The following is a 20802-nucleotide window of genomic DNA, read 5'->3' as shown; positions in this document are numbered from 1 at the left end:
ATCATAGGTGATGATTAGTCAGGGGCAAAATGGGGTCCCTGGGTCTGAGCTCCAAAACGTAGTCATCTGACTGTAGTTATGCTTTGGAATTTTCCATGGCCTCATGTTCTGCATTGTTAAAAATGGTTCCTATTTACCCAGCTGCTCCCACCCACTAAATGCTAGGCTAGACACTTGGACCTATATTATCTCATTTAATCCTCCCAAGATCCCTAATGAGCAGGTATTATCATTCTCATATTTTTGTAGGAGATACATTGTTGTTCCAAGGATCAAATAATACTTGAAAGTGCTTTGCAAACTGTCAATCTGGAGATTTACAAATGCTAGTTATTATTCTTGGTAATAGCTGGTTCTTGGTGTTTGATCAACAAACACCCTTGAACCACATCTCAAAACAATGTAAAGCAGCATCTTGACAGATTACTCCACCTTCCTGTACTACCACTCAGCCCTGACCTACAAGACAGTTTTCTTTTTCTAGTGGTATGGAGGCAGCCCTACGGCCTTGCCTAATATGTTATCAGATGAATGTTTTATTGATATATAATATTTGTACATATTTATGGGGTACATGTGATATTTTGTTACATGCATAGAATTTGTAATGATCAAGTCAGGGTATTTAGAATGAAAGAGCTACTGGAACCAGTTAACAAGCTGGACACTATAAATAAGTGAGGCCCTTGTTTGCTGGGACCCTCTAGAGCTTAAATCAGCAATCCAGAGGCAAAAATAGCATCTCCCTCCAAGCCCCTTAAGTGAAGTGCATACGGCTTCCCCATGTCTCCTAGATCTTTCAGACTCACTCATACAGGCCATACTCAGTGTGTGAGTCTAAAAGCCTGCCCATTTCACTCTTCTTGGCTTTGAATCTGACCATGTCAACCGAGAGTGACTGAGCTCTAAACAGCTGTGTCAAGGGTCAAAGAAGGGGGAAATAAACACTCTACCAGGTCAGGATATTCATCCTAACACCTAAGTTGGTAAAAATTCCATAACCAATAAAGCAAACCCACCAGCTGGCTTGGTTAACACAATAGCACTTCCGCAAGTTTGCCTCTCATAATATCTTCCTAGGGATGGATCCTTTCAGAGTGGAAATGACATAAACTGCTTGTGAGCCTGGATATTTATCTGACCTATTAGCCCTGTTCAGGAAGGAAATGGAGACCTCTGAGGAAAGCATGTGAGAAGGGCTAGCAGTCCAGCCCGTGAACAGTAGACCTTTCATAAGAAAGCATCCAGCTGGATTTTTTTCATGGATTGGAGTCTTCATATTTTGCCCTTACTTGCAACTCCAAAGGACTGAACAGTGTGAATGTCACTGTTTGCTTTCTGTAAATGTTGCTTTTTAATGAAATGCATTTTCACTTCAGCTTTTGGAATTAGGCAATTTCCAGGTATCAACACCAAAGTCAGTGGTTTTTTATTATTATTCACATTAAAAATTATCTCATTGATTGAGCTCCATGGAGCTCTTTTCATATCCTATCTATATAATCTTATTACCTGTTATAATGAGCTCTAGACCATGGAAGCAACGACTTAGCTTTGTTATTCATTTCTGCATTCCCAGAGTTTACTCAGTGTTTATCTCATAGTACCTATATAAAATATTCCCTGAGTAAACAAATAAGGTTTTTTCTTTCTTTCTTTCTTTAAAAAGCAGGATCTGATAAAGCAGTTAGGGAAAAGAATATTTATAAAGGCACAAAAGGAATAGAAGCTGCTCATGATTTCCATATTGTTTCAGTAATAAGAACCTAGTCTATCCCAATGTAAATAAAAACCATATTTTCTGGATTTTCCCCCTCAATAAATAGCAAAAGAGATATAAGGGAGGAGGCAGATTATGATACCGCTATTCTAGGCACTCTGCACAACTGGCACAGAAGAAAGCACAGAGAATAAAACACCCCAGGGTCCCTACAGTGGAGGGGTTGGAAGCCGCCTTCTTCTACAACTCCTTCACTTCAGCGCTTTCCTCCTCCTCCAGTCCCAGTCGATATTGAAGTTCCTCCCTCTTCCTATTCTAAGAGAGACAGCTGCTAACAAACAGCCCAGGGCCAACTTGCTTTATCATTTACTCACATACCAAAGGAAACCCTACAATAAGAAAGAAAGCTAGCCCCCTGAGCTCGTCTGACTAGTCTAGGCTTCCTGTGTATCATGTCAACCATCTTTTCCTCATCTGTCTAGCTGTGTATAAATGTGACAGCCATAGTATAAACCCAAATGCCAGCTTTTCTTTTCTTGGAAACAGCTGTAGATGCTCTGACAGCACCTGTGGTGCTGATCCAATCAGATTAACCAGAAACATGAAAGAGCTGCTCCCCTCCGCCCCTGCCACCCGCATCCCCAGACTTCAAATTGGGCCTTGTTTTTAAAGCCATTTCTTTCAATTCACCACTCACTGCTTCTTAAAAGTTCATTTTACTACTTAGCTTGGTTTAGAAAGGACAAATCAAAGTTTCCACCCAATTATAATTCCTTTGAGAGTTGTTCAAAGTTTCCCATGGCCTCCAGAAACACATATCAACCCTATAACCACTGAGTAATTTATGATACTGTCAAGAAATCCACGATTGGATTACACCAATGAAGGTTTTATTGTAACAGTAAATGCCCAGATAAAATAATACCTCGTGTACATCCAACACTTACTATGTGCCAGTCACCATGCTCGGCACTTTACAAGCATTTTCCTTTTTGATGAGACATGCAAAATGTGTTTTCCTTTGTCAGCTTAAAGGCCATACCTCATGGGTATGCAACAACATTGTGTCATACCCAAAAGTCCAGAATATAAAGTGATTAAGTTTTAAGTGGATTTTTGCAATTGCATTTGTATCAGATTTTTCCAGGATGTTTATGCCACATACTGAAAATAAATCAAATCTTTAGCCACATTCACTTTCTCAGACTACTTATGCCCACTTTATGGCGATGTCAAAAAATTTACCAGTTTAAGAATAATGTATATATTAAGACATTCAGGAAAACAATTATCCTAAGAAGGGAATTAGTGAGCCCATTAAGCTGCAACCACGATTCCTTTGTTTCCTCATTGACATCACTGTCCTAACTCTGCTTTCTTTTGCAGTGTCCCTGAGGTTGTCTGGGTCCATGTACATGAACACAGCTCCAGGCATGAAGTCTGGCCCTTCAAGACAACCAAATCTACACTGGCTCAGCTATAGAAAATGTCAGCATGGGAACATCTTCTAGGCAACTTATTTTGGTGGCCCTGGAGGCATCACTCCAAAGCCACATCTCTGCAATAATTCCCAGACAGCATGGTAAGGCATCATCCTACACCCATGATGGTGGTTTATTGCCAGGCCAAGTGGGTTTTTAAAAATTACCGTAAAATCATTGTGTTTACTCCTGAAAACATCAGAAGAGATGTCAGAAATTTCAGAACCACTCAAAAGGCAATCCTGCCTGTGCTGGCTGGCACTGTTAACCGCAGTAGGAAGTAGCAGGAAAGACACAAAACTGGACAGCAGGGAACTGTGCTCTAGTCCTAGTTCAGAGTCACTAACCCACTAGGTAATTGCGGAAAACTTCTTTTACTACTCTCAGCCCTACTTTCCTCATCTGCAGAATAAGGATGGAATGACGTGAGTTCCAAGGTTGCTTCTGGCTCTAAAACACTATTTTGGTTTATAGTGGGCATTAGCATTCTCCTTATTGTGAATCAAAAAGCCAGAAGAAATAACCATGCATTGTCCCCACTGTGTCTTACTGCCCTAGAGAAGCAGGAAAAGAATCACATTTGTGTCTGGACCTAAGAGCCAATCAGCAACGACATCTCCTATTTCTTCCTAGTTTTATGGAGCAAGACCCTGAATCTCACACTTTTACATGTTTCTGTTGACAGGGTGGTAGTTTTTGACCTGTGATACTACTTCTTTTTGCTAATTAAAAAGGAGACTACAAAATCTAAAGTAATGTGAATGTCTCTTCCCCCTTTTATTTCTTCCATGAACACAGTAACCCTATCCATTCTTATATTCTCACATGAAATTTATTTCAGAAAATAGACATTAACCTCTCTCTCTCTCTACAAAAATTAAAATTAAAATTTAAAAAAACTTCACTATTACTCTATAGAAAATAGTAAAAATGGCCTAAACCCTTAACCTTGCATTTAAAGACTTTCAAGACCTTCCCTCTAGGTGACTCTTCCAACATCCTCTTTCCTGGCTCCCCAGTTGGCACCCTGTGCTCTAGCTAGGATTGTCTAAACTTCCAAAGCTGTCTTGCCTATTCCTGCCGACAGGTCTCTGCTGGTCTCACTCCCGCAGAGCACCTCACTCTTCTTTGATGCTTAATCCACAGATCTGTCAAAGCAGCTTAAATCCCACCACCCTGAAGCAAGGTTTATTGTCTACTCAAAAGCAGATTCATCTCTTCCTCCTCCGAATCCCAAAACACTCGCCTAACGCATCAATTCTGTACATGTCCATCAACAAGTGTTTATTAATTGTCACATCTCTGCCCTTTGGCAGGTGCTTCAGAAACAGAACTATAAAACACATTAAAGCAACAATATAGACTCTTATCTCACATACACATAACACAAGCAGTGGTTAAAAAATATTTGGCAGTCTACATCCAATGTCCACACACTTTACCATTACACATTCTGCCTCCTAGTTTCTAACAGTCGTTTTGACACGTGTTGCAGGCTTTCTGTAGGCCAGGCACAATGCTAAGGGTTTACATGAAACACTTTATTTTGCTCTCCCAATTTTCTGCAAAAGTAAGTACTATATATTAGCCCTGTTTTATAAATGAGTAAAATATAGCACAGGAACGTTAACAAGGTGCCCAAGAATTATGTTTACACAGCCACATGATGAAGAGGTACCATGTGTACTTGTTTGTGCATTTTTCGAACTCTCTGAGCTTACCAAGAATGATTCTGACAATAATAAATCACTAGGCAATAATACCTTGCTCTCTGCAGGTGAAGGAGTTGAGAAAAGACTCATTCAGAAAATAGACAGGTGAGGAGGGGGAAAAGGAAGCTGTCTTGAATTTCCCATTAAGAACATATGCCTGGAGATGCTTTCTTTTATTCTATCTATCATAAATATCCTTGTACCAAACTAACAAAATTAAAATATAGTTATAATATATTTTACAAATATCTGGAAATCTTATTTTAATCACATGGAAACTATTAAAAATATACATTGCAACACATTGTATACATGTATGGAAATATCAGACTATCTTATAAATATGTGCAATTATTAAGTGTCCAACTAAAAATAAAAGAAAAAATACATATCTATATTGCAGACTAAACAAATGCTGTCATGAAATTAGTACAAACAGTATTGCATATTGGAGTCAGTTGGAACTGGTGAAACTCCATATAATTACAACATTTTGGAAGACATGTGTCTGAGTTATTCACATACCACATGGTGAAACATCATATAGTGTATCTGTATTTTAGATTAAAATCAACTGGGAATTATTGTGAACAAGTTTGAAAAACTATATAGGGTTACACAAAGAACATCACACATAGTAAAAAGTTAAAAAGGAATGACTGATAACAGGGATTTTACAAACATCTAGTAAATTCAATATTGTTTTCTAATACAAGGCTTGGAAATGGTAGGTGCAGTGGTCCCTTTTCTGGGAAGCCTTTCTCCATCTCTCAGGGCTGGGGTCAGTACCTTTGCTTTGGGCACAATGTGCTTCCCGCCACCATCAACAGAGAAAGTATTTAGTAGCTGTTGGAATTCCCTACTAGACTATAAGCTCCATGAAGGCAGAGACTGTTACTGTTCATATTACCTTAATTTATTAAACACATATTAACTTAATTTTTTATGACCTCTCAAAAAACCTATATTAACTTTCATTGTTCTTTTTTTTTTTTTTTTTTTTTTTTGAGACAGGGTCTTTGCTCTGTCACCCAGGTTGGAGTGTAGTGGTATGGTGGTGTAATCACTGCTCACTGCAGCCCTGATCTCCCAGGCTCAAGTGATCCTCTCACCTCAGCCTCCAGAGTAACTGGAACCACAGGTACATGCCACCATGCCCAGCTGAATTTTTATTTTTATTTTTGTTTTTATTTTTAGTAGAGACAGGGTCCTATTATGCTGTCCAAGCTGGTCTCAAACAACTGAGCTCAAGCAATGCTCCTTTTTGGCCTCCCAAAGTGCTGGGACTACAGGTGTGAGCCCCCCATGCCCAACCATATTGTTCTTAATAACATAGGTTCAAAAGGCCTAAAGCAAGCAAAATGACAGAGCTATGAAGAGGACTTGAAAATTTCACTCTCAGCAAAAAAAAGCTGGAAGCATTCCCTTTGAAACCAGCACAAGACAAGGATGCCCTCTCTCACCACTCTTATTCAACATAGTATTGGAAATTCTGGCCAGGGCAATCAGGCAAGAGAAAGAAATAATGGGTATTCGAACAGGACACAGGAAGTCAAATCGTTTCTGTTTGCATATGACATGATTGTATATTTAGAAAACCCCATCATCTCAGCCCCAAAACTCCTTAAGCTGATAAGCAACTTCAGCAAAGTCTCAGGATACAAAATCAATGTACAAAAATCACAAGCCTTCATATACACCAATAATAGACAAGCAGAGAGCCAAATCATGAGTGAACTCCCATTCACAATTGCTACAAAGAGAATAAAATACATAGGAATCCAACTTACAAGGGATGTGAAGGACCTCTTCAAGGAGAACTACCAGCAACTGCTCAAGGAAATAAGAGAGGACACAAACAAATGGAATATAATTCCATGCTCATGGATAGGAAGAATGAATACTGTGAAAATGGCCACATTGCCCAAAGTAATTTATAGATTCAATGCTATCCCCATCAAGCTACCATTGACTTTATTCACAGAATAGAAAAGCTACTTTAAATTTAATATGGAACCAAAAAAGAGCCCATATAGCCAAGAGAATCCTAAGCAAAAAGAACAAAGCTGGAAGCATCACACTGCCTGACTTCAAACTATACTACAAGGCTACAGTAACCAAAAACAGCAGGGTACTGGGACCAAAACAGATATATAGACCAATGGAACAGAACAGAGACCTCAGAAATAACACCACACATCTACAACCATCTGATCTTTGACAAACCTGACAAAAACAAGCAATGGGGAAAGGATTCCCTATTTAATAAATGGTGCTGGGAAAACTGGCTAGCCATATGCAGAAAACAGAAACTGAATCCCTTCATTACATCTTATACAAAAATTAACTCAAGATGGATTAAAGACTTAAATGTAAAACCCCAAATCATAAAAACCCTAGAAGAAAACCTAGGTAATACCATTCAGGACATAGGCATGGGCAAAGACTTCATGACTAAAACATCAAAAGCAATTGCAACAAAAGCCAAAATTGACAAATGGGATCTAAACAAACTAAACAGCTTCTGCACAGCAAAAGAAACTATCATCAGAGTGAACAGGCAACAACCACCTACAGAATGGGAGAACATTTTTGCAAGCTACCCATCTGACAAAGGTCTAATATCCAGAATCTACAAGGAACTTAAACAAATTTACAAGAAAAAAACAACCCCATCAAAAAGTGGGTGAAGGATATGAACAGACACTTCTCAAAAGAAGACATTTATGCAGCCAACAAACATATGGGAAAAAAAAGCTCATCATCACTGGTCATTAGGGAAATGCAAATCAAAACCACAATGAGATACCATCTCAAGCCAGTTAGAATGGCAATTATTAAAAAGTCAGGAAACAACAGATGCTGGCGAGGCTGTGGAGAAATCGGAATGTTTTTACACTGTTGGTGGGAGTGTAAATTAGTTCAACCATTGTGGAAGACAGTGTGGCAATTCCTCAAAAATCTAGAACCAGAAATACCATTTGATCCAGCAATCCCATTACTGGATAGATACCCAAAGGATTATAAAGCATTCTGCTATAAAGACACATGCACACATATATTTATTGCAGCACTATTTACAATAGCAAAGACTTGGAACCAACCCAAATGCCCATCAATGATAGACTGGATAAAGAAAATGTGGCACATATATACCATGGAATACTATGCAGCCATAAAAAAGAATGAGTTCATGTCCTTTGCAGTGACACGGACGAAGCTGGAATCCATCATTCTCAGCAAACTGAAACAGAAACATAAAACCAAACACTGCATGACCTCTGTCATAAGTGGAAGTTGAACAATGAGAACACATGGACACAGGGAGGGGAACATCACACACTGGGGCCTGTCGGGGGTGTGGGGCAAGCGGAGGGAGAGCATTAGGACAAATACCTAATGCATGTGGGGCGTAAAACCTAGATGATGGGTTGATAGGTACAGGAAACCATCATGGCACATGTATACCTATGTAATAAATCTGCACGTGTATCCCAGAACTTAAAGTTTAAAAAAAAAAACAGAAAATTTCACTCTCCAAGTGGAAGGCCTAAGTGCACCTCTCCTAGTCATTAATTGATTACACAGACTGAAAACATTAACGAGCTTATGGAAATTTTGAAGATACAATAAACTTATTCTAATATTTATTAAGGGATACTGCATCCATAAGTGAGACCACGTGCAATTATCTTGAGCCCTGATCTTAAGGGATTTAAACTAGAAATCAATAAACAGAAAGACGCATTTTAAAAAATACACATATTTGTAACTTCAAAAAAAAACCCTTCAAGATAAGACTCTTCCCACAAAAAATATACCAAGTTCAAAGTTGACTTGTACCCATCTACCAAACATTCAAGGAATAGATAAAATATTTTGCGTGATCAGAATATAGTTATTATTGCTATGTTTGTTGTCATCTCTTGCCTGCAGAATGAAATATCCCTAATGAAAATACCAGTCACTTGAATTTGTCTCCATTTTAGATTCAGGAAGATTATAATATTAAATAAATGCATGCATGTATATGTATATGCAAATATGTGTGTGCATCACACACCATAGCACTAGAACCTGCACTATGCCTGCTACTGGTTTTCAAAGAAGAAACAAGTTATAGAAATTCTAATAAAAAAAAAGTCTAGCTCAGTATACACTTACAACTTTCCTAGTTACAAACTGGGAAAGATTTTTCAAACATAGAACCTTACAATCTATAAATTAAACCCAAGAATGAAATCTCATGTCTTCACTTCCAGATAAAAAGTGCTACATAGAAATGCTGAGCTTTAGTTGGAATTTTTAAATCAAACTATTAAAAAATTATAATGGGATGATCCATTGACACATGCATTATACAAACAAACTTCCTCAGCCAGCCTTTAGAATAAGAATGGCAAAACAATAGTTTGGAACTTCAGCTTCAGCTAATTTGAAGGGGCTATGCTGAAACTGAAAGGCAAGGAAAGGTCAGTTTTTTTCAATTTGTATACTTTTATAGGTGTAATTAGAGAAAAGAAACAAGAGCTCCAACCTTGTATGTTGGAACTGAAAAAGAGGAACTACTGAATTTTAATTCCTTGAAAACTCTGGAATGCATTAATTATATTAAATTCTCTTATATGTTATGTGGTTCACAAATCAAATTTTTTCTCCAAGTTTGAAGGACTGAGAGGCTTCTTAAAAATTCAATTAAAATGATGTAAAGATATGTCCACATTATGGATACGCTCCACTTAGAGACCTTTGCACTTGGCAGGAAAACTTTTCTCTTTTCATCTTAGTAGAGTTTAGGAAATGCTACCTTAATTTTCGCCTTGCTTCAATATTTCATGAGTGCCTCTCAATGCATAGTCTCCAAAAGCGTTAGATTACTGACATGATGCTATTTTACATGATGTGGATGATTTTATTTGTACGAGTTCTACATGTTGGAATTTTTATCTTTTCTTCTTTTACACTTAGAAAAAGATTGTAATGTACAAAATGATATTCCGATTTTTTAAATATAAACACACATCTCTTATACTGAGATCTAATGAGTAAAATATGTCCCCCAAAGTTTAGTATTATTATAAGAAATTATTCTTCACAATAATTGCAGAATTCCCTTCTTCATATAATGGACTTTTACTAACAGAAGGACAAAAATGTTTCCAAAGACACTGGGGTCCTTACATATGCAAATTAATAAAGCAAGTTTATTGTCTTATCAATGAAAGCATCCTCAAATTCCTCCATGCTTTATCTGTGTTCCCACATCATCACAAATCCACATCTATATGAGATCTTAGAGCTACAGAAAAATGCATGTTCAGAGTACATTTCAGACCAAAGTAGTAGTTACCAGAAACATACTTCCTTGGTTTTGGTCATCTTGGTATGCTATTACTTCCTTCAAAAATCAACATTTACATTGTCCTTAGGTTTTAAATAAAACAAAGATGTACATATGTTCATAAGTATGTGATAACTGAAATATCAGACATCCAAATGTCATAACTGTTATTATTTTTAAAATTCTAACATAAGTGGCATGTTTTAAAACAAACATGCTATGTTGGTAAGCTATTTGTTCAAATGCTCATAAGTATATCTTGTTGAATGGTTGTAAATGTGTTTTGGTGCATTGGATGCTGTTTATATGCTTATATTTCTGTAACTAGGAAATAAAAAGAAACCACATCATTAATTATCAGGCACTCCATGTGACAGTACAACAACCGATAAGCCACTGGCTCAATTAAAGTGTGCTGGGCTTGTACCTGAAGAGTTTCGTTTTTTGATTAAAAAAAAATCAAAAAAACGAAACTCTTTTCATGTCATGCTAGAGCATGACAGGATTTCTTCACAAATTTGAAGATGTTATGTAAATATTTAATAACTCTGCTGTGACAGGCCATGAGTACTGAGCAGAACTTGACTACAAGATTTAAATAAATATCAAGCCTGGGAGTTGCTAAATATTGAACATCATTATGATTGTGGTGTTTCAACAAACAATCATTAAAAGGTAGTGCAAATCCAATCAAAGGAACATTTTTGATAAAGAAAGATCTAGCATGTTTACATTTTGGAAAACAAAAATCAAACATCTCTGTTCAGTTATCCTAAATATTCTCCCTTCAGCTCCACCACCAACAAAAAAAGGGGTAAAGAAAAAAGATTACCTTGGTTTGTAAAAATTAATAGCCTTATCAATTTCTGCAGAATTTGCTCTAGAGGCACAGCTCATACATGCATTGCCTTTACTATGATTAACTTTGGTGGTACTTTTCTCCGGTGCTGCCATGCACTGTTTTGGAAAGCCTGTCATCGTTTGTCTTCCGTTGTCTGTGTCACCTGAGTCCTTGCGCTTGACTTCCTCTACATGGTTTAAAGATGGATTTGCACCAGTAATTCTTTGGATATTTGAAGTGAAACATGCTGCCCAGGTGATGCTTTTGTTGCCCAAGTGACATTGAGAAGCAGGAATTCACTTCAGCATATAGGTTTCCCTCAACATGTCAAGAAATAGCAAAGCCAAATCCCAGATGTGGTCCGTTAATCCCACTGTCACAAAATAAACTATGTGGTCCCAGTAAACACAACCACTCATTAGCGCTAAGGAGAGGTGATAGAAACCATTTGTTAAAGGTGACACTGTTTTCTAAGTGATAACACTCTTTTGATCATGTGATTCATTTTGTTTGCTCAACAACATGGTATGTGTTTATCCCGAGAGGAAGGACTTCAATATATATTTACTTAGAGCTTTTAATTTATACTTCCTTTCTTTTAATTGGTGTCTTGTGATCTAAAATTAGCTGGTGAACATAGTATCTCACTCAAACTCTCTCAGCTGAGTTTTCAATAATCAGACCCGCTGTTACCTGAAATTGAACAAACATCTGGAGACTTGGCTTTTTATTTCTTCCCTGGTGCTTTCCATCCATACCTAGAGAGCAATTTTTGTTTTTTTTTTTTAAGACAGAGTCTCGCTCTTTTGCCCAGGTTGGAGTGCAGTGGCGTAATCTTGGCTCACTGCAACATCCACCTCCCAGGTTCAAATGATTCTCCTGCCTCAGCCTCCCAAGTAACTGGGATTACAGGCACCCACCAACACACCTGGTTAATTTTTCTATTTTTAGTAGACATGGGATTCCGCCATGTTGGCCAGGCTGGTTTTGAACTCCTGACCTCAAGTGATCTGCCTGCCTTGGCCTCCCAAAGTGCTGGGATTATAGGCATGAGCCACCATGCCCTGCCTTGAAAGTGATCCTTTTATTTCACATATAGTCATATTAATTATTATCCCCCAAGCTGGAGTTAGGTTAATAATTTCATGTAAAAAATGAAGTTCAAATAGTCTTGACTGTAACCTTACTGAATAAAGAGTCTACACGAAAAAGAATTCTTTCGTGAAACCTGAGATTGTCAGGGCACTGCGTGTCACCAATAAGCTGGATATCATTTACACAAGGAATAAAAGGTCACGTGTCCCCTAAAATCCCACATTTGCTACAGACATTCTTCCCTCTATTCCTTTGTTTGTGCAGTAACTAGATACAGGTACAATGAGAGTGAATTAGTTTTCCCAGATGAGTGAGAAAAGTAAATGTTCCCCAAATGCCCAAAGCCAGATTTTATCTGTCATTCTCTCTCTCTCTCTCTCTCTCTCTCTCTCTCTCTCTCTCTCTCTGAGAGAGGCAGCACTCTCTTTGGAAGAACTGTAAGGATTGAAAATGATCCAGAAAAACTGCACGGATTGAAAATGATCCAGATTTTTAGAATTTGCCCTCACCTTGACAACACTAAAATTACAAGCAGCAGTCAACTTTTATAAGATACCCTTATTGTGTAACATTTATAGGCTGCCAAAAACATGCTAAAACTAATCAGATAACAAAGGTGAGGAGAAAACCTTCACCTGTCAGGTAGCTAGCAGTGAATACACTTTTTATTTCCATGACATTTTCTGGCAGAAAGGGGTTGGCTTAAGGCGGATCGGACTAACCTTCAATTTGTCATAGCGCTCACTCAAAGCTGCCACCTGATGATCGCGGTGCCGCCCAACCAGTTTACACAAGGCACAGATTAACTGGTCATCGGTCACGCAGTACATATTCACCTTCTCATCCTCATGCTCCAAGCACATCAGCCCCCGGATGTGTGAGTCCGGAATTGGCTCAATCAGACGATGGCCTGTAAAGGGCTTCTTATTCGGGTGAGTGGCTTTCAGGCACTCATCACAGTAGGATACTTCGCAAGTGACACAGGTCTTCACAGCGTCCTGGGCAGGATCCTGGTCACAAAACTGGCAGAGGACCTTCTCGGCGGAGGTCATGGTGTTGGCGTCAAAGGCCCGCTCCCGACGGGTCTCACTGGGAGAGTTGGGCCCGCTCACTGATGCTTTCTGGAACCTGTCGATGATGTTCTGTAGGGTGACGTTGCGCTTGAGCCCGTCTAGACCTCGCTGGCTGAGGGTGATGACATGCCGGCAGGTGGGGCACTGGAAGGCGGTGATGGACTCCACGGACTCGTTGGTGGCACAGTGTGATACTAGGATGCGGTGGGCACAGTTGAAGCAGAGGCTGTGTGCGCAGGGCAGTAGAAGAGGGTCCTCAAAGAGCTCCAGACAAATAGGGCAGGTCAGTTCTGACTCCAGTGTTTCCATCTTCAGGCAAAGCTCTCTTGTGTCATCAGCAAAACCCAAGGAAGCTGATCAGCTATCTGGAAACAAGAATGTAAGATCTGATTAGGCACAGGGAGGTCAACCATGGGGGGGTGTCAGCTTTGAATGCATCTCAGAATAATTCCAAACACAGGTCATGAAAGGGTAAGTGTGTGTACATTCCAAATAATTCTCTTTCTATTCACTGGGGAAAATAGGAGGAAAAAGCATCCTGAGCCATCATATACCAGTTAATATTTTCTCGAAGTTCAGTATCTGAAAGTTTACAATTTTGTTTTTGCAATTTTGTTTTTTAAAAGGCCTTATTCAAAACTGGAAAGTAATTGAAACTGTAATTTCCATAATTTGTATTTAATCAGAATAATCTTATTGTGTCAGAGTCAGGTTTAACCTTGCACAGAAAATTAAAATGTAGAAATATTCATCAATAGAGTCTTTTATAAATTTGAATTTATAAACTTACATATTAATGTATATGAGATTTAAGGACTTTTACTCTGCAATACCAAACCAGGTTTCAGAACAGTGGGAAGGCAGTAACTATAGAAATGGACATGAAATGTATATGAAATCAAATGCAGGGATTTCAGCAGAGATGATCGTGTTTAAGTGTGGGATGTCATTTTCCAAAATATATTCCTGAGAAAAAACATTGACTTTCACAAAGATGATTGTGATACAGGCAATATTTCTGGCATGTGTTCATTATGCTTCTGAATAATTCTATTGTATAATCCGGCAGTGGGACGTGGGTAGGCAGAACGAAGTGGAGAAAAATATCTGGGGGCTTTTTTGGTGGCTGCAGTAAGTTTGAGTACCAATGACTAATATTTAGAGCAACAATTTAGTTAATTAGAATAAGGATTTCAGTGGTTATCATATTCATTTGATAAGTTATGTTATGACAATGATAACGATTACAGTATGACAATGATAACGATTACAATTTAAGGAGGCTTACAAAACTGCTGAGGGACCCTTTTGGCCAAAAAACTCCCATCACGGGTTTGTCACTGTTGCCAGCAAAAGGTCAGGCTGGCGGGAGGTCTAGCCTCACACTTAGAGCTGTGTTGGCCTGGGTACGACCTCTGCCAGCTTTGTTGCTCCCCTCCAGGCCACCCGAGGGTGGCCCAGCTGCCTGCTCCCCTCGCCATAAAGACCTGAGTGCTTTTGTGAACTCTCGTCTGCCTTCCCATCAAAAAGGGTAGTGGAAGGAATTCCACACAAACCCCAGTTCATTAAGGGTGAAGAGGCCTCATGCTCATTAGCAGGCCTGGGAACCAAGCCGCTTTGAACCTTCTCCCTTTCAAGACCATTAGCAGAGGTCTGCAGACCAGTGATGGGAATATTAGATGCAGCCCACTGCAGGCTGTGGGAGAACAGTGCAGTTCACCCAGTGGTCGGGAGGTTCAAATCACCCACAGGGGTGGTGGGGAGAGCATTCTCAGCCAGATTTATGGGAAGGCTTCACATCCAAAGCTATGTTTAGTGATTCTGACAATCAATCGTTTGTATTCATACCTCTGCTTATTTACAAAATTTACGGTTTCTAGAATACCCTGACCCCTTCTGAAATAGCATCCCTCAGAAATACCATATGGTGCTTTGGTGAAATTAATGCTCATCTTGCTACCAACTGAATGGTAACTGATCATTAAAAGTATAAAGTATGTCCTGAGCCTGTTAAAAATTAAATAGCTACTGGCTTCATAAAAGTCTGGTATCTTAAAAAACCTTCAGCCATTCACTAGTATTTACTACATAGGAAAGAATAAAAGAGCAACTGTGACTTGAAATATTAAAGCTTGTACATCTCTCTATAACCTGCAATGGAAACCCTAGGGTTGCTGTTGTAAGAAACATATCATCCCCACTTGGTCTCAGTTACCTGTTCCTATAGATGGCTCAGAAGAAATGGAAAGTTTTTTACCTATTAATAATTATTTTGGTTAATCATAGAAAAAAATGTAGAATTATCTTTAAATCAAAGTTCTTCCACCTTCTCATCAAAAGCATATAAATTAAAGGAAAAATATTGCCCTTTTGGTCTGCTTTGTTCTCAGATAAAACAAGAATGCCTACCAATGAATCTCAATAGAAGGATGAGCATCAAATTATGTCTGGAGAGCTATGATGACTGTATTTTTAATGCAGGTGCCAGGATTCCATCCCAAAGAGGTGTGATGAGAATTTCTAGAAAGGATTCCGCTGGAGAGACCTCAGTGGAAATACTGACATTTTATTCATTCCTTCAACAGATGTTTACTGTGTGCCAGGCACTAAGTCAGCTGAAGAAGCCAGAATCTGGGGTTCACATCACCTCATCTCTATTATCACGGGCCAAGCCAGCATCATCTCTTATGTAGACTATCATAAGACCTTTCTAAACGATCTCTTGGCTTCTGTTCACTCCTGCCCTTCCCCCTATAGTCTATCCTCCACTCAGAAGCCAGAGAGCCTGTTGTTAAAACATGACAGAACATGCCTCTCCTCTTGCTCTGCCCTGTAAGGGCTTCCCATTTCACCCAGAGAGAAATTCACCAGAATAAACTAGACCCAGAAAACAAAGACTCAGACAGTGAGCTCACTTCCTCCCATGCTACCCACTCCTCTCTCTGCTCTGGGCACATGGCCTCGTTCTGACTCCTCAAACATGCTAAGCACATCAATCCCCTGCTCGCCCCTGCAAGGTCTTCAGAATCCACATGACTCTCTGCTTCAGTGTCACTTTCTCTCTGAACCCATATAAAACCAATTCCCCTTCTACCACTATACCACCTACCCATCGTGGCAATTCTTCCCCCATCTCGGTTTATTTTTCTTTATAATATTTATTACTGACATATTCTTTTAGTTTGCTTATTGCTCCTTCTGTCCCCACTGTCCTCAACACTAGAATATAAGCTCAGAGATTTTGCTTTGCTGTTGGAAGAATGTACCACCAACACCTAGAACAGCACCCAGCACACAAAAGGACTCAAACATTCATTGATTCCATTAAATGTACTGACTTTCCAGCTAAAACCAAAAAGAATCAAACATAGCCCTTGACTTTAAGGATCTCTCAATATATTAGAACAGAGATCAGCAAACTTTTTCTATTAAGGGTAAAACAGTAGACATTTTTGGCTTTGTGGGCCAAAAGGGCCCTGTTGCAACTACTCCATCTACCACTGTAGTGCAAAAGCAATCAGACACAATACATAAAGGAATGAGTATGGCTGTGTTCCAACATAACCATATTTGGAAAAACAGGTCACAGGCCAGCATTGGCCTGCAGATCTTATTTTGTTGAGCCATGTATTAAAAGATAGAGGCATATACAGATAACCAGAATATAAATGAACATCATTCTCAGAGAGGTATGAATAAAATGCTGTGTGGGCAACAGCGGCAAGGATGGTGGAGCAAGACTTGGACAAGCACGAGTTTCCAGTGCTAACGGGAAATGATATGCAACAGGCTTTCAATCTGACATCAATGGAAATTATGTGACTCGAGTGCTTAGGGGAAACTCATGTAAGAATGATTTAATAGTAGCTGCTCGAAACTAGATCTTTTATTGCCATAGCACCTGGCATAGCGCTTTATGCAAGTATCTACACTGTAAATGGTTAATTGTATTAGGTGAAGACAAAATACTCAGATGTGGTAAGTGAAGTTCAGCCAATTTTCTAAATCTTTCGCCTGTATGCTACCAAAAAGGAAGGGGTTTTGGTTTGATATCTATAGTGCATCCCACTTCTTCCACTTTTACCAAGGTTTTACAATGGTATAGATATCATTTTTGTTACATGACTCAACAGTATCTTATTTGTACTTCCGTTCCTTCTTCTAAAAGAAACTTAGTATGGTTTATTTTCTAGCTTTCTTTAAAATATCTTTTTGGAGAAATTAAAACGCCATTCATTCCTTTTTTTTTTCTTTTTTTTTTTTGCCATTCATTCTTTCATCAAATATTTAAGTTCATCTATGTACTTGGTCCTGAGACAAGTACTGGTAACACCTGGCCCCTGTCGCCATGATCTTATGGTTCATTCTGAGAGAGAAAATATGAACAAGTCCAGGTGTGGTGGCTCATGCCTGTAATCCCAGCACTTTGGGAGGCTGAAGTGGGATGATCGCTTGATCCCAGGAGTTTGAGACCAGCCTGGGCAACACAGTGAGACCCTATCTCTACCAAAAAATAAAAATAAAAAAATTAGCCAAGAGTGGTGGCACATGCCTGTGGTCCCAGCTACTTGGGAGGCCGAGGCTTGAGCCTGGAAGGCTGAGGCTGCAATGAACCATGATCATGCCAACGCACTACAGCCTGGGCAACAGAGCGAGCCCATCTCAAGAAAAAAAAAATGAACAAGCTGTAATGTAACATAAAAAAGACGCATGCCAAAGATAGACAGGGAATAATCAACGCTATGTAGGGGAAGAGGAGACAGGGAGAAGCTTCCTGAAGGAGGTAAAATATGAAGTGGGTTTTAAAAGATGAACAGGGATTCACCAAGCAGATAGTGGTACGTGGGTGGGAATTTTATGCAAAATGTTATCTTTCTTTTGACTATACACACACACACACACACACAAATATATAGCTTTGTGTATAGGCCAGGCACGGTGGCTCACACTTGTAATCCCAGCACTTTGGGAGGCCAAGGTGGGTGAATTGCTTGAGGTCAGGAGTTCGAGACCAGCCTGGCCAACATGGTGAAACCCCCGTCTCTACTAAAAACACAAAAAATTAGCTGGGTGTGGTGGTGTGCACCTGTGATTCAATCTACTTGGGAGGCTGAGGCAGGAGAATCACTTGAACCCAGGAGGTAGAGGTTGCAGTGAGCTGAAATCGTGCCACTGCACTCCAGCCTGGGCAACAGAGCAAGACTCCGTTCCAAAACAAAACAAACAAACAAACAAACAAAAAACAACAACAAAAAAAACCCCAATATCATAAAACAGCAGCTTTTGCCTTTTCTTAACTGTCATAATGTAATTTCCATGCCTCGGGAAAAAAAAAAAAAAAAAAAAAAAAAAAAAAAAAAAAAAAAACCTTCTTTGTTTTTTCTTCAATAAAAGGAAATCACACATGCATATTGTCAGGAAATCCTACAGCTTAACATTTTTGTGAGTGGGCAGACTGGTCCTCATTGAGAAGAGGATCTAGATAATCTTGAGAGTCCCTTGCAACAAACTGGGAATGGCAACAAATCACAGCTCACAGCTCACACCTCTGCCTGTCCATGGTTCAGACATCTAGAACAGAGCACAGAATAATGAATGAAAGGGGAGAGAGATAGACAGGTGACTGGACAATCTAAGACATTCTGCAGTTTTGCTACTTATTAGCTGTCTGTGTATCCATGGGTGAGTGTTCACAGATGTTCCCTACAGTCCCTCTAGCACTCACTCTAATCACTCTCCTAGGCAGGAGAGTCTTTAGTGACAGATTACAGTGAAGCTCCACATTGTGGGAAGCATTGGATACATCTTTTGAAGAAACTTTCTTATAGATTCAAGACTTATGAGGAAAGTACTTCTTTAAAATGGAAAATTAATAAACAGATGTTTTGATGGAAAATAATGAAGTAAATGTTTTCACACCTCCCTCTTCTTCCTTTCCTTTCCCCTCTCATGATGTGTATCTTAGTCCATTTTGTGTTGCTATAACAGAATACCTAAGGCTGGGTGATTTATAAAGAAAAGAGGTTTATTTAGCTCTTGGCTCCACAGGCTGGGAAGTACAAGAAGCATGGTAGTGGCATCTGCTCAAAAGAAGGAACTTTGCTTTATAAAAATAACGACAGGGCCATCCAGTTTTTTGTTTGTTTCATGTACTGCCTCTCTGAGAATGACTGCTAGGCTTGTATCCCAAGATGCCATCCCTTTCTGGAACCCAGTTTAGCACTAACAGTTCTTTGCTTCACGTACTGCAAGTGCCTCAGACTTGGAATGCACATCACGTGGGATTTATCCTCTTCCTTCATGAGCCGGTCTTTGTCTTTTCTACAGGGTTCCTGGTGTCTCCTCACAGCGCTTCTATCCTCCTGGTCACCAGACGGCAGACACCACAGTTTCTACTCCTCCCTCTTTGGGGGAGGCACAATTATGGCCCCCAAAGATATACACAGCCTCCTCCTCAGAGCTTGTGAATATTTTAGGTTATAGAGCAAAGGGGATTGATTGTTGCTGATGTAATTAAGATTGCTAAGTAGCTGACCTTGAGATGGGGAGAGTTGCATGGATCATCTAGGTGGACCCAAAGGAATCACGAGGCTCTTTAAATGTGGAAGTGGCAGGAAGAAGAGTCAGAGTCAGAATGATGAGATATGACAAAGACTTGACCAGCCATGCCTGGCCTTGAAGATGGAGGAAGGGGCCACAGGCCAAGGAATGCAGGCTAGAAGCTGGAAAAGGCAAGGAAAGGAATTATCCCCAAGGGCCCCCAAAAGGAATGCAGCCCTAAAGATATCTTACTCTTAGCCCAGTGAGACCTGTGTCAGACTTCTGACTCTAGAAATGTAAGATAATGAATTTGCATTGTTTAACACCATCAGGTTTGTGCTAACTTGTTACAGCATCAGTAGGAAATGAACATACCCTCTATCCCCCAAATCCAAATCATTAGCTAAGACATATATGTGTCAATCCTCAGAAGCCCTTTGCACTGTTTTCCTTCCCTCTGTTCCCACTGCCTCTGTGTTGATCCAGACTCTCCTTGCTGCATTCCTACACCATTACCAAAAAATCCTCCTAATTTGATTCTCACCTTCAGTCTTTCTTCCTTCAGCTGAATGTTTGCAACATGCTTTTGGCACCACTGCTTTTTCCTGTCACTCCTCTCAAAGGCACAAAGCATTCAGCAGCTCCCTGCTGCTCAAAGTATGAATCTGGTCACCTTTTCTCCTTTAAAAGCCTTGCTCTAGCTTCTCCCAAACTATGCCTTCAATCTTATTCCCAATCATTCATGGCCTATACCAGTGACTCATGAGGTAAATGGGATCATTTGATGCTCTTAGCAATTGCCTTTGTTTTGTTTCCTAGAACAAATAATTTTTCCTATATGTTTCTGGTTTCATGTTTGGATTCTTTGTTTTCTGTGTGTGTGTGTGTGTTTCTTTGTTTAAGATGAGAGTAGAACCTCCTAGGAGGCCCAGATAGTCTGGCCACTGTTGGATTTGGTGACTTCATATTCAACAAAGAGGAATTATTTTAAAAGATGGC

The 20802-nt window shown here is 39.5% G+C and overlaps 1 protein-coding gene across 5 annotated transcripts in view; it reads right to left on the bottom strand.

Moving 5' to 3' along the window:
• MID1 (midline 1) overlaps nt 1–20802 on the bottom strand; it is a 256980-nt gene that overhangs the window by 133414 nt on the left and 102764 nt on the right. For 4 of the 5 annotated variants that reach the window (XM_017954012.3, XM_017954011.3, XM_031660541.1 and 1 more), the window contains one exon: nt 12913–13628. In XM_017954012.3, the coding sequence (XP_017809501.1) occupies nt 12913–13572 (660 nt within the window). In that variant the 5' untranslated portion in view covers nt 13573–13628. The remainder of the gene's footprint in view (nt 1–12912; nt 13629–20802) is intronic. The other variant, XM_017954017.3, reaches the window with a different exon arrangement.

This window comes from Papio anubis, chromosome X (genome assembly GCF_008728515.1).
Source record: "Papio anubis isolate 15944 chromosome X, Panubis1.0, whole genome shotgun sequence".
In the NCBI taxonomy this organism is placed as follows: Eukaryota; Metazoa; Chordata; class Mammalia; order Primates; family Cercopithecidae; genus Papio; species Papio anubis.
Note: the sequence above shows the minus strand (reverse complement) of the source record. Positions and strands in the feature narration are given on the sequence as shown.